At 58.8% G+C, this 12,815-nt stretch overlaps 6 protein-coding genes across 6 annotated transcripts; 2 read left to right on the forward strand and 4 right to left on the reverse strand.

Annotated features, from left to right (window-relative positions):
* Nucleotides 1–128: 128 nt before the first annotated feature.
* THITE_2141870 (uncharacterized protein) lies at nt 129–3,182 on the reverse strand (the record flags this gene model as incomplete). The annotated part of the gene is made up of 4 exons (XM_003650147.1): nt 129–153; nt 949–1,023; nt 1,106–1,728; nt 1,782–3,182. 4 exons carry the CDS (start codon nt 3,180–3,182, stop codon nt 129–131), a joined length of 2,124 nt encoding a protein of 707 aa, XP_003650195.1.
* Nucleotides 3,183–3,909: 727 nt separating this feature from the next.
* THITE_2037172 (uncharacterized protein) lies at nt 3,910–4,861 on the reverse strand (the record flags this gene model as incomplete). Its single annotated transcript, XM_003650148.1, has 3 exons — nt 3,910–4,058; nt 4,119–4,517; nt 4,609–4,861. Coding segments are annotated over 3 exons (801 nt in total), but the record flags the coding sequence as incomplete, so codon positions are not given.
* Nucleotides 4,862–6,103: 1,242 nt separating this feature from the next.
* Nucleotides 6,104–6,776, forward strand: THITE_115524 (uncharacterized protein; the record flags this gene model as incomplete). Its single annotated transcript, XM_003650149.1, has 4 exons — nt 6,104–6,185; nt 6,245–6,316; nt 6,382–6,570; nt 6,727–6,776. 4 exons carry the CDS (start codon nt 6,104–6,106, stop codon nt 6,774–6,776), a joined length of 393 nt encoding a protein of 130 aa, XP_003650197.1.
* Nucleotides 6,777–7,156: 380 nt separating this feature from the next.
* THITE_2023982 (uncharacterized protein) lies at nt 7,157–8,410 on the reverse strand (the record flags this gene model as incomplete). The annotated part of the gene is made up of 2 exons (XM_003650150.1): nt 7,157–7,335; nt 7,462–8,410. Coding segments are annotated over 2 exons (1,128 nt in total), but the record flags the coding sequence as incomplete, so codon positions are not given.
* A 1,200-nt stretch (nt 8,411–9,610) lies between these two features.
* THITE_157782 (uncharacterized protein) lies at nt 9,611–10,930 on the forward strand (the record flags this gene model as incomplete). The annotated part of the gene is made up of 1 exon (XM_003650151.1): nt 9,611–10,930. One exon carries the CDS (start codon nt 9,611–9,613, stop codon nt 10,928–10,930), a length of 1,320 nt encoding a protein of 439 aa, XP_003650199.1.
* Nucleotides 10,931–11,455: 525 nt separating this feature from the next.
* On the reverse strand, nt 11,456–12,774 carry THITE_2109457 (uncharacterized protein). Its single transcript, XM_003650152.1, has 2 exons — nt 12,589–12,774; nt 11,456–12,506 (listed from the first exon to the last, which is right to left on the reverse strand). Exons 1-2 carry the CDS (start codon nt 12,614–12,616, stop codon nt 11,683–11,685), a joined length of 852 nt encoding a protein of 283 aa, XP_003650200.1. The 5' UTR covers nt 12,617–12,774; the 3' UTR covers nt 11,456–11,682.
* Nucleotides 12,775–12,815: the final 41 nt, after the last annotated feature.

Below are 12,815 nucleotides of genomic sequence, written 5' to 3' on the forward strand. Positions count from 1 at the left end.
ATCCTCGAAACTAAATCGTTGCTCGTCGTAAGTTGATATTGTGTCGCACGCCGCCACGACGGCCCAAGCTTGGCGCCTGAATGCTCGAGGGGGCTGATGCAATATTGCGATGTGGCGCTTACGAGTGCTCATCTCCGGGTGGTGAGGCTTACACTACTCGTAGGACATCAAGGTGAAGATCATTCCCCGATCATATTCCGCAGCATTCAGCTGCTCAGTTTGAAGTAAGACTCGACGGTTTCCAACCGGGAAGTCCATTGGAGGCGAGCATGGTTCGCAATCCTTCCTTGTGTTAACACTTGCAAATAGCTGAGCCCACGTGTTTGAAGAGGCTTGGAACCGCAACTGGAACCGCTGAGCCACTGAAACTCTTCCTGCGCAGCTCACAAAGGCATTGTGAGGCGGGTCCGTATTGCACTGCCCCTCCCGCTACCCCTGAAGCCTCCAGCCCCAGAAACGGGGGTCGCTCGAAAGCCCTCAAATAACCCACGATTTGGAAGTAAAGCTACCTGACTGAATGTCACTCACTCCTCGTTCCCTGCTATTGTTGTGTGATTCAGCTGAACTGCCCCAGTCAATTTCACGATACGCAAGCGGCTTCAATAGGTAAGCTGCGGCTTCCTCTCATCCGTGCACATGCCAAATACGCCGAGTAGGCTGGAATCCAATGACCTCTTGTGCCATTCTCTGTTTTGCGACAATCCGTTTCTCTCTAGAAGCACCGAACACCGCCTACACATGCACCGCATTGTGGTGCTGCGCTAGGCCATTGGCGGTCATGGTCCATGGAGGAGCCTACGAAGATGCCCTTATACGGGCGGCCTGCTTTCAACCTCTCTTGTCAGCGTAGCAAAGTACGGCTCGATGCTTAACTTGCGCCCGAGAAAGCGCTCGAGGATCTCCATGGGAGGAACGCTCGACCCGGGTTGCAAGACCGAGTACCGGTACCTCCTGCCTGCTTCCGGGTCCATTGGCTGGTCACCGAAGGCATGGGTAAACAGATCAGCAGCCCAAACGGCCGACCTAACAGCGGTGTGGTTAGTTAAGGCAAGCCGGGGCATGTACGCGACCCCATATCCCGAGTACTGCAATGGGGAACACTCACATTGGATATGCAAAGAACCCGGCGTCGTATTTCCGGAATATGTGCCCAAACTCCCCATGTGCAAGACTCATCTCATCCGGTTCCTCGCTCACGCAAACACCCACCACGTCCCTCTGGCTCGCGTTCCATAGCGAGGTTGTGTCCATCTCCAAAGCAGCCTGGTGATTGGCGGGCGAATGAATCGTCAAGTCGAAGAGAGCCCTGTGGATCATCACGAGCATTATATGAGCCTCGTTGACGGACCTCGCGCGAGCCACGGATTCAGCCAGGTCGCGCGGCAAGCTTTCACTTTCCGATTCCGTACCGTCCCAGATCCTTCGGTTGGCGTCAGGAGTCTGCCCAGTCTTGATCCCCTTGTAGTGCTTGGAGAGACTGATCAGGACTTCGGGGACTGAGGCCCAATGCTCTAACACCAAACTGGGAATCTCGACAAAGTCTCTAGGCGGAGGGAGACCGTATTTCGTTCGCGACACAAGATTGTGGATGCAATGCCCCAGCTCATGGAACAGTGTGATCACCTGGCCGTACCGTAGCAATGCCGGCTTGGCTGGGGCAGGCCGATTGAACTTACAAAGGAGCACTGACACGGGATGATGCCTCAGTCCAGAGGCCTCGACAAAGCCCTGCAACGGTCAGTCAAGTATGCAAAGACAGAAGGGAAAGAATGGCAACTCACCCGCTGAACGGGGATGTGCATGTCGCCCTGATGCTTTCCGGGTCGATTGTAAAGCTCGACGTAGAGGTAGCCTAGGAAGGCTCCCCCTTCACTCTCGCTGTCGCGGACGACGTAAACCCTCACGTCTTCGTGCCAAGTGACGGTCTCTATTTCCCCGAATGCCAAGCCAAAGAGACGTTCGAAGACTCTCAGCATTCGTGCAAACGTATGCGCAGCCTCGAAATACTCGGCGACCTTCATGGCGTCGATCGCGTAGCTTTCCGCTCTCTGCTTGCTGGCGTAAAACACCCAGTCCCAGGCATAGAGTTTCTTGTCGTCCGCGTCGAGCCGGCCGCCTTTCTGCTGCGATACATGTCGCAACTTGAGAAACTGCAACCGTTGGATCTCCAAGTCGTGAATTGGCTGCAATCGCTGCTGAATCTCTCGGAGCTGGCTTGTCACTTCGTCCACGGAACGAGACATCTTCTCCTCCATGGCGAGCCCGGCATGATTGGCATACCCCAGCAGACGAGCGATCTCGTCTCTCAGCGCGATGATCTTCTCCAGCCCGCCCACGTTCTCAGGAAAGCGCCGGTCGGAAGCGATATCGTACTTGCGCCTCGTCTCCGGCCGCACCGCGTCCCTCAAGACGTTGACATCGTACGCGCCGCGGAATGGGACCCAGAACCGGTCGCTCTGCCCCCCGGTGTCCCCGCCCTTTTCCATCTTCAGCCCGCTCAGCCCGCTCTCGGGTACACCCTCCAGCTCCTCGCGGGTAAACCACATGCCATCCTCGGCCTCCGCCAGCGCGCCCACAGCCGCAAGGCACAGCTCCCTCACCTCCGCCCTCAACGCGCACACCCGCGCCGCCACACTCGCATCCCCCGCCGCCACCGCACCAGCACGCACAAACCGCCCATACAACCACTCGACGAGATACCTCTCTTCGGGGCCGCACTCTTGCCCTCGCCCAATATCCTCCCCGCGCCCGGACGACGACAGCGCCGCCGCCGCCGCCGCCGACGACGACGACAGCCCAACCCGCCGCCGCACAGCAGCAACCAGCACAGCAAGATCGGCGCGCGCGAACAGCGCGTCCTCCGCCGCGTCGGCGAGCTTCTGCACCTCGCGCGCGGCCGCACGGACGGTCGCGTGCGGCGACGCGGCGGCCTGCAGCCGGCCCAGCATGCACAGCGGCGCGGCGGCGGCGTTGGCGTCGTCGATGAGCGGGCGGATCAGGTTGGCGAAGGTCGCTGTCTCCGGGGTCAGCGTGGCTGCGAGGCGGTCGTGGAGGCGTGCGCTCTGCTCGAGGATGGCGCGGGCTGTCGCGAGCATGGCGTCTGGGTCGAGGGAGGCGATGGCGGCGAATGGGGGCGGTGGTGGTGGTGGTGGTGTGGGTTGGGGGGGCTGGTGAGGAGGCATGGTTGAACAAAGGGTGGAAGGTCATATGGTGTGGAAGAGGGTCTGAATGCGGTTCATAGTTGGGTAAGCAGACCTGAGGCGGATACTGGACTTGGCTGTTTAAGAAGGATAAAAGATGTTCCATACTTTGCTCCGAGCAGAGCGGTTGGTCTCAGCTATTCATTCGAGTATGTGGCCCTGTGCCACCTCGGTACAGCAACCAACATACCTACCTAATTAGGCTAATCTCCAGCATGCCCCCGAAAATTGTGCATGAAGGTGGTTTCACCATCAGCTATAACTGGGACAGATGCAAAGTTGGGCTGGCTCTTCCATACGGAGCTTGGAGCACATGTTCTAGCCAGTCATCATCCGTGAGTGGCTGCCCCTGACGACTCCCGGTGAACGTCAAGTGATACATTGCTACTGAGTGCAAGTTCACGATTGTTGTACTGTCTTGCAGCGAGCTGCTTTAGGATTCGGGGGAATTCCTGTGGCTGGCCAAGGCACATGACGTGTAACAGAACAGAAGGGCCAAGCATCTGGAAGAAGGAAGGTTCTCGACTCATTCAATCAGACTTTGGACTCGATCAGAGAGATATGAACCTTGAAGAGCAGCTGGGAACCCCCTGGAATCCATAATCAACTACTGGCTTCTAGTAGGCGTAGCTAAGAAATCCAGCCCTGGTGTTCATCACATCCTCTACCCGAACATCTTGTGCCAACGCCCCAAGGGATATGGTCTGTTTCACGGTGGAGTTGCCGTGGCCCCGTCTGGATGGAGCCTTGTGTTTTCTGCGGGGCCGAGATATTCCATCATGCGGTTCATGGGATCTTTCTGCTGCCAGATCCACCAAAGACGATCCACCTGGGCGTGGTGTAAGAAGAAGACGGGATCTCGCGGTCCACGAGTCAATCGCCACGCTCTCTTTGCAAGGGTTGCTCTTGGGAACTCACCGTTTGGCGCGGTCATTCCGTAGAAGTCACCTCTGATGAACTGAGGAATGGCGTTGTGTGTTCGCACCTCCAGGTCATCAAAGAAGTCCAGGTAGGTGGGCTGATTCAGAACCGTCTCAATGGCGTCCAGTGTAATGCGTGCTTGAAGAGATTCCTTCTTGTCGCCGTTCGCAAAACCTCGGCTAAGGCAGTGTGGGAACTCCAATATGTCAAAACCCTCTCCATTAGACTTGGATCGCCAATATCGAGTGCTGTTGGCGAAAGGCCCGTCGGTCACACAACGGCCTCCGAAGATGCCGCCTTCGTCGTCAGACTCGCCATCTCCACCGAAACCAGAAGTACCATCCCATATGGGCGAGCTTGCAAGGTCTGAGGCATCAAGGGTCCAATCCCAGTACCCTTGAACGTCCATGCCAAAGCACCCGGTTAGATAGGGGCCAAGACCCAGCAGCAATAAGTGCAAATGCAGGGGCAACTTACGGTAGCACACCTCTGTAGCCGCACTCTGATCTGAGGGCAGTCTCAAAGACGTGGATGAAGTAGCGATGCCACGGCAGGAATCCCGCAGCATAATGCACAATCGCGCCCTCCCTGGTGTGTGCGTACGCGAAGTCGACATAGCGACGGCTTCCCGGTTGAACTTGGGAATCCTTCTCCATCAGGCATAACACGGAGTCGATATATTCTTGTCGATTTGAGAGTGGCAGAGAACGCCACTCTTGTCTGACAACTGGGCTCTCACAGCTCGAACTAGAATGATCGAGCAGTCGGCCTGGTTCAAGGACCGCCAAGGCGAGCAAGAAGCCAACGACAAAAGCAAGAGTAACCCATGTCCACGTTCGAACTAATCCGCGTCCAAGGGCTCTGGACGATGGTCGTCAGTCCCGAATGTACAAGCCAGCTTCGCACTCCGTGCCTTCCGTCCCGCTTCGGCTCACCAGATTCCACATCGTCATGTTGAGGCCATCTGAATGGAACTTCACAGAGTTACACTGCGTCACGGCGGAACAAGGCTACGCTAAAGTCCAGCCCATAGCCACGAGACGGCACGGAAAGATCTAAATCGTTGGAGTTTGAGGGCTTACAAGGGCTGAGCTAAGAGCATGCAGGACTTTACAAACAGGGGGGATGATTAATTGATCGGCGCTGGGCCTGCGCCGCGGTCAAGTGGCTGTTGTTTTCCAACAGCGGCAGAATCCGGCACGGTTCCTCCTGTCTCGTCGGCAGTGTGCCTTATGAATCGCAGCATCAGGCTGGAAGCCCAAGACTACGGACGGGTCCACCTGCTTCTAATGCGCCTATTGTTCCTTTCCTCACTCGTCCGTCCTCTCCGACGGAACTTCCATTAGATTCGTTCCATGAATAGGTAGCGTGTGAGTTGCATAACTAGCTCTGTCAATGGCGTGCAAGAGGAGAGGGTCAAAAGGATGGGGGTGGAGGTGGGAAGTTGACGAGCCTCGAAGTATTTCGACGTGAGGTGCCTGTCCCTGGAACCATGGTGCCACACCACCCGAAGACTCGTTTCATCCCCTCACGACTTGCGTGATGCATAGGACTGGAAATAGACATGAGGTCCTTCTCATCCTTACACGACTTCTTCCGGCTTAGTCTCGGTGATCCTAACAACATAGGATGCCGCACTTCGCCGATTTAATTTGCATGGTCCCCCGAGTGATTCTGACATTGCGCCACCGTTTCAGCCAAACCGATAACTCCGTGGTGGTGTCGAACCTGTTACTGGGACAGGAAGGTAGTAAGAAGCTTCCAGATGACGAATGCGCTCGCAAGTGGGAGGGCCGGGGTCCTCGTCATGGTCTCCTCTCATCCCTTCAGTTTCAAGCCCTGAAACACAGGCTAAACCCTGGCAAACGCGGAGGATAAAAGCTTCTTGAACGCCCGCTCGAAGTTGACGCCACTGTGCGGTTTATCAAGCAACAACATCAGTTGAGAATTCATAGTCCGACTCGTGGAGCTTTTCCGTCGACATGCGTCTCGTGTATCTGATCAGCATCGTTCCCTTTCTCGCTTCGGCTTGGGCAGCACCGCTGCATTCAAGCTCTATTAAGCGTATGCATGCTGACTCCAGACCTTGTCTCAGAGGTTACTCAGCTAATGAAACAACGCAGGCGATGAGGGATATGGCGACAAAGAAAAGACGGATGGCTTTCCCGTGACCCCTGTGACGGGCAGAGCCAAACGTAAGCTTCCAGGCCCTAATCAAGTCGCTTACAGCTTCACTTTGCTGATCTGTCGACAATCCAAGGTGATGAGGGTTATGGCGACAAGGAAAAGACAGATGGCTTTCCCGTGCCCCCTGTGACGGGCAGAGACAAACGTGAGCTTCCAGACTCTAGTAGTAAAGATGATTACAGCTTCATTTTGCTGATCTATCTTCAAAGTGATGAGGGTTATGGTGACAAGGAAAAGACGGATGGCGTGGAAGTTCCTGTTCGTAAGTGGTGATGTCGGAAAGCTTACCTCCTCGACCTCAAATGCTGGTTATGTCTACATTCAAGGAGGGAAACAGCCAATTTCCGCAAACAATACTCATGTACGGAGGGCGTCACGATGCAATTGATGATGGCGAGTGCAAAATGATCCTGTCGAGGACCCGATGAGAGTGACTTGTGCCAAGGGAAAGTAGGCCAGGCGTACTAGTAGACTCACACGCGCCTGAGATGTTAGAAACAGAGTATAAACAAGGCAGGTATTACTGGATGGGGCATACGGAAAGTATTGGTGGCATTTTCGCTGCACCAATACGGTGCGGCAGTATGTCGATATTTCATGACCTCTCGCGCATCCCTTGAGTTGTTGGTTCCGTGCTTCGTTCAGAACAATAAAGATGTACTTCTGACATTATCTGATGCTACTGAATTCAGGCCAGCGCGCTAAGAGGGCCGACAAGATTGATGATTATCAGTAAATTCAGGCCAGCGCGCAAATAGGGCAGATCAGATTGGTGATTTCCACCTAGGTCCTTTCAAGAGGGCGATACTCTAAATGAAATGGAAGGCTACAAATCCGGACGCCTAGAAGACAAACTTGGCACTGCGGCGGACGATGACGCCGTTGTTGCAGGTCGTGCCAGGGGCCACGGGCTGGGGAATGGCGAATCCGTTGGCGCAGAGGCCGAAAGTGGTAGGGCTGAAGCAGATGAGGGCGCCGTTGGGAGAGCAGGGCTGACTTCCGCCCGAGCCGGAGCCCGAGCCAGAGCCTGAACCGGAGCCGGAGCCCGAGCCGGAGCCCGAGCCGGAGCCCGAGCCAGAGCCGGAGCCGGAGCTGGAGCCGGAACCCGAGCCGGAACCCGAGCCGGAACCCGAGCCGGAACCCGAGCCGGAACCCGAGCCGGCGCCAGCGGTCGGGGTGGGGCTAGGAGCATTGGTGGTGATGGGAATAACGACCAGAGACGTTGGGGCCGAGCCACCAGCGCTAGTGGGAGGACTCACCGGCGTGCTCGACGGCGCCACGGCCGACGAGGCACCAGAGCCGCTGCCACTGCCACTGCCACTTCCACTGCCACTGCCACTGCCACTGCCACTGCCACTGCCGCCCTCAAACGTCGGGATGCCGGCCGCTTTGGCGCAGTTGCCGTTGCTACCATCAGTCGGCTGCTCCAGCAGGCGCCCGTAGTTACCCGGGTTGGGGATATTCAGCACGCCGTTGCCGGTGGTGCACTCGCCGGGCACATTGGCGACGAACATCTCGGGGAGGGCGTCGAAGAAGGACTGGTCGCCGGAGCCGCCGGAGATGGTGACGGGGGCGCAGTTCATGTACATCTCGCGGTTGCCGATCTTGTTGAACCAGGTCCAGGCGAAGGTGGCGTTGCCGTTGGGCAGCTCCTTCGGGATGGGGATCTCGAACTGGCGGATGCACTCGGTGCCCGAGTCGTTGCCGCAGTGGGGCGAGTCGGCGCGGCCCTCCGGGTCCGGGCTGGCCGGCGGCAGGTTGCCCTGCGCCGAGACCGGGCAGCCGCCGATGAGGGTGTAGATGGTCTTCCACTTGGTCTTGTCCGTGGGTGGCGGGAACTCGTACGTCAGGCTGAACTGGCACGAGCCGCCGCCGTGTTGAGCGCCGCCGGTGAAGTTGACCAGCTGGCTGCCGCCGGCGGTGATGGGAGTGACGGACACGGTGTCGAAGAGACCCTGGCAGGGGAAGGGAAAGTCAGCGCCTAGAGGGTTGACCTGTAGGAGCTTCGAGGTGCCTCTGAGGTTGTAAGGGGTCGGCGTGTTCATGATCATGTGGCCATGAGCTGCGCCGAGAAGGGCCGCCAGGGCCGTGAGGGCGATTGTTGTCATTTTTGTCAGCAGACAAACGTGAGGGACGTGATACCGCAGTCCCAGCTTGGAGGAGTTGGTGGTTCGGTGAGGGCTGTCGGGGTGTATCGTCGTTGGATGAATCCAGGTGGATGTACCCGAGGGGGATATTGGACAGCAGGAGAGAGTTTGTCATTCGACTGATGGCTAAGAGTATCTGCTTATATACTACCTGGTACTACGCGTCCGAGCTTGTGAATAGCGGCGCTGCTATCCGACAACAATGGCATTGTGATAGAACATCGAGGGTGTCCCCCTGCATCTGCTTTTTCGACAATATATGACGTACAGCGAACAAAGAAGTTGGGGCAGTCGCCCCTTTGTTTTCTTCGACAATGCCGCGGGTGAATACCCCGCCAGTGGAGGAATGGCTTGGTTCAATTGGACACACGCATTGTCCCATGGCTGTGGCCGATGGTCACCAGAGGAGACTGACAAAGAGGTCTCCACGGCATTGTGTTGTCGATACTGCAGGCGACATGGGGTTGGGTCAGGGTCGTTTTTCGCTTATTACTGGGGTTGGGGCGGGGGTCAACAAGGCCAACAGACGGCAAGCAATTTGGGTATTGATGGGCTCAAAGATGTGCGATGAAGTGTGAGAGGTGCATCATTCCCTGCGGGAAGCCAGAATAGCTAGAAAATGACATCAATAAACAGGAACAATGCTGGCCTTGAAGAGCGGCAAGCACTGAGCTGAACATGTGCAAATCACGGATGGGAGCAAGCTGAAAGCCCGCGTGGAAGGACAGATGGAAGTGGGAGGCGGCAAGCGTGATGATCCGAAAGGTGTCTGAGAGCCTGCGATGTTGGCCATGAAAGGAAGGAATGCTCGAATTGAAAAAGCTTCAGCAGCAATGAGAACAATGAGGCCGTTCTGGGTGCTTAGGTAAGCGTTGCCCCTCCCGTGACTCGATTGCTGTGATCGCTTTGCCCCACCACCACGGCGCCCTCAACGCAAACTGCATCCTCCTAGCCAACCACTTCCACCCTTTTTTGGGTTGTGTCTCCCTGTGCCTTGCGACCAAGTTACATATACCACGATATACCTAATTTCACTACAATTTGTATCCCGGATAGACGCTGCGCTCCCGTCCGCCCGTCTCACACGGAAGCGCGCGCCCATTTTCGGTTAACCAAGAAGCGCCCTAACACGCCGGCTTCTTCGCATCGGTCGCCATGGATAACGACCAGTTCGGCGGCCGCACTGACGATGACCTCTTTTCAGATGACATCGAGCCGGTTGAAGAGGTCATTAGCATTTCCGTGCCAGACCAAGCAATACAGCACGATGCCCCCCCACAACCGCAAGAGCAATCAACCTCAGCACCCGCGACAGCCGCGCAACAACCGCCTGCAACCAGCACCGCGTCGCCGGCCCCAAAGTCGCTAGCCCAGTCACGGCACAACCCCAGCCGGCGACCAGACAAACCATCCCGTCCATCCAACAACAATAGCAACACAAACGGCAGGTCTGAGAATGCCAGTAGTGCTCCCCAATCCGAGCCCTCCGCGGCCACAACAACCCCGGCGCAAAACCCACCGCCGTCCGCCCCGCGCGAACCCTCCTCCTCCGCTCGCCAGCGCCACAATGCCAACAACAGCAGCAACCCCACCACATCGTCCACCCCCAGCAGCAACAGCACCAACACCGCCTCGGTGACCTCCTCGGCGCGCCTCAACTCGGGCGCGAACCCGCGCACGAAGCTCACGGACGAGGAGCTGGCCGCGCGGATGGAGAAGATGCGGCTGCTGGCGGCGGAGAAGACGCGGCGGTTCGAGGAGGCGCAGCGGGACGAGAGCGAGCACGCGGCGGCGTACGCGCTCGGCATGGAGGAGGCGCGCCGGCGGCGGGCCGCCGAGGCCGAGCGCCGCCGCGCCGCCGACGAGGCCCGGCGCAGGATGGACGAGGAGCGCGCGCGCAACCGCGAGCGCAAGCTCAAGGCCATCGGCCTCAAGGAGGGCGGCTGGGATGCCGGCAAGATGCTGCAGGATGGTGACACTGCGGACGCGGGGAGGGGCGCCTCTTCCTTTAGAGGCGCGTATGGTGGTGTGAGGGGCGCGAGGGGCGCCGGTCGGGGCGGGCTGGGGGGAAGCAGATTCGCGTCGTCCCCGCTGGGAGGAGAGGGGGGAGGAGACGAGGAGTTTGATGGGGCCAGGGGTAGAGGTGGTCTTCGTGGGCGAGGCGGCGGAAGGGGGCGAGGGGGCCGAGGTGGTGGACGCGGGCTCTACGAAGCGCACGGGGACCGGCCTGGGGACTTGGGTGCGGGTCGCGGGCGGGATGCTGAGCAGGCGCGCCCCGGTCCGGCCCCGGAGAAGAAGCCTGAACTCAAGGCGGAGGACTTCCCTGCTCTGCCGTCGTCGACCGCCGCGCCCAAGAAGATCGAGACGACCTGGGTCGCCAAACCGGGCGCTGTCGCTGACCTCCCTGTCTCGCCGCCGGTGGGCAAGTGGGACGAAGAAATGGCCGCTGTGGACGCCAAGCAGGCGAGCTCATAGGATGATGCCGCTGAGGAGTCGGCGAGATCATGGACGGCATGCGAGGAGAGTGCAGCCGAGATACGAGGGAATGGCTGCGCTCAGCATCCTCTCGCCGGTAACAACAGTTACCCTGGCTTCTGGGACTTTCCGGTTCAAGGAAGGCATGCCCACAGCAGCTTTCCCAATCGCTCTTTGGCCACGGTGGGACATGGTTGGGTCTTCCGTGCGCCTACATAGAGGGCAGAGCATGATGATCTCGCCAGGCCCGAGGAAGATGAAGCCAGGGGATGGAGCACAGATGGAGACATTGATTTGAGCATCGACTGAGTGTGTCTGCGACCACGTGGGCAACGCAACCAAAAGCCCTACCTTTTCCGGACCCAGTTTTCAGGAATATTGCTCTGCGCATGGCGTTTTGCCTCCAGCAAACATAGTTTTCGGTATAGATTGAACCACCGGTGGAGGAAGCTACAGGACAGGCGCCCCAAGGTGGTTCGTTCACAAGATGGATAGCCAAGGTCGAGGACCAGGACGGCGCACGACCCAACGATGACGAGCGCGAAGAAATAGATACCAGCGAATTGGATCAGGATAGAGTTGCAGACAGTTTGATAACCAGAGCCCTTGGAGATGTACACGTCTACCTAGTCCGCCTGCTAAACAGCAACCCGCAACCCCGTGAGCTTTCCCTTTTTTTTTTTTTTTCCCAGACAAACAGATAAACGCCGAACGCCCGGCCTATGCAATTCCGCGTCAATCTGACATAAAAGCTACCACCCACGCCTGGGTCCCCGCGAGCGATAGCCACCTCCGCTCCTCGGCCCTCGGGGGCCCCCCTTACCCCACCCGCCATCGCCGTACCCGCCGCCGGGACCGGCCGGCGCGCCGCCCATATCCTCATCCATGGGCATGGGCGGGCGCTGGCGGCCGCGCATCTCCGTGGGGAAGGCGTCGTAGGCCTTGCGCATCTGGGCGAAGCCCAGGTGCATCTTGCCGAAGAAGTGGTCGGCCAGGCGGCGGTCGTTGTCGAGGCGGCTCAGGTAGGCGCCGCAGACGTCGCAGACCTGCAGCTTCTGGTGGCCCGACGGGCCCGAGGTCTCGGAGAGCGCCTTGAGCTCGCGCTCGCGCTCGGCCTTGGCCGCCTGCGCGTGGCGCACCTTGTAGTACTCGTCGTACGCGCGGGCGACGTCGCCCGTCTCGGCCAGGATCTCGACCTCGAGCAGGCCGTTGGCGACCGTCGCGCCCAGGTCCGAGATGGCCTTGAGCAGCGCGTTGGTCTGCCGCACCTCGTCCGGCGTCTTCTCCAGCCGCCGCTGCAGCGTCTCGATGTTGCGGTTGCACGCCTCGATCCGCCCCTGCAGGTCCCGCATGTAGTCGTACTCGAACCCGTACTTCTTCTTCTCCGCCTCCGGCAGCGCCTCGTACTCGGCCTTGAGCGCCTCCGAGTGCACGCGCGGGCACGCGCCCAGGTCGGCCTTCGTGTTGGTGAAGAGGTCGTGCGGGCAGGTGCCGACCAGGTAGGACCGGCAGACTTTGGGGTCGGTGAGCGGCAGCTGGGCGCTGCGCGCCGCCATGCCGCCGCCCATGAGCTGCTCTGCGAGGGGAGGGAGGTGCGTTAGCGTGAGCTGCCGCGAGAAGTGAAGGAGAAGGGAAGCCGAGTGCTGCGCGGGACTCACCGAGCAGCTTTCTCTGCTCAGCCGCCATGGTGTCTCAGATGTCGGCGCTGTGTATCCGGTGATAAAGTATGTTAGCAGTTGGCGGGGTTGCGATGTCAAGAATGGCAGGATTGCCGGGGCGAGCCTCAATTGCAAAGAAGTTGGAGGTTTGAGTTGAACCTGGAAGCATGGAAAGTTGAGTTCCGCCGCCAGCCTCGCTGCAAGGCTGCAGCCAAGCGGGTGCAAAA

The sequence above is a fragment of the Thermothielavioides terrestris genome, chromosome 1 (genome assembly GCF_000226115.1).
Source record: "Thermothielavioides terrestris NRRL 8126 chromosome 1, complete sequence".
Classification (NCBI taxonomy): Eukaryota; Fungi; Ascomycota; class Sordariomycetes; order Sordariales; family Chaetomiaceae; genus Thermothielavioides; species Thermothielavioides terrestris.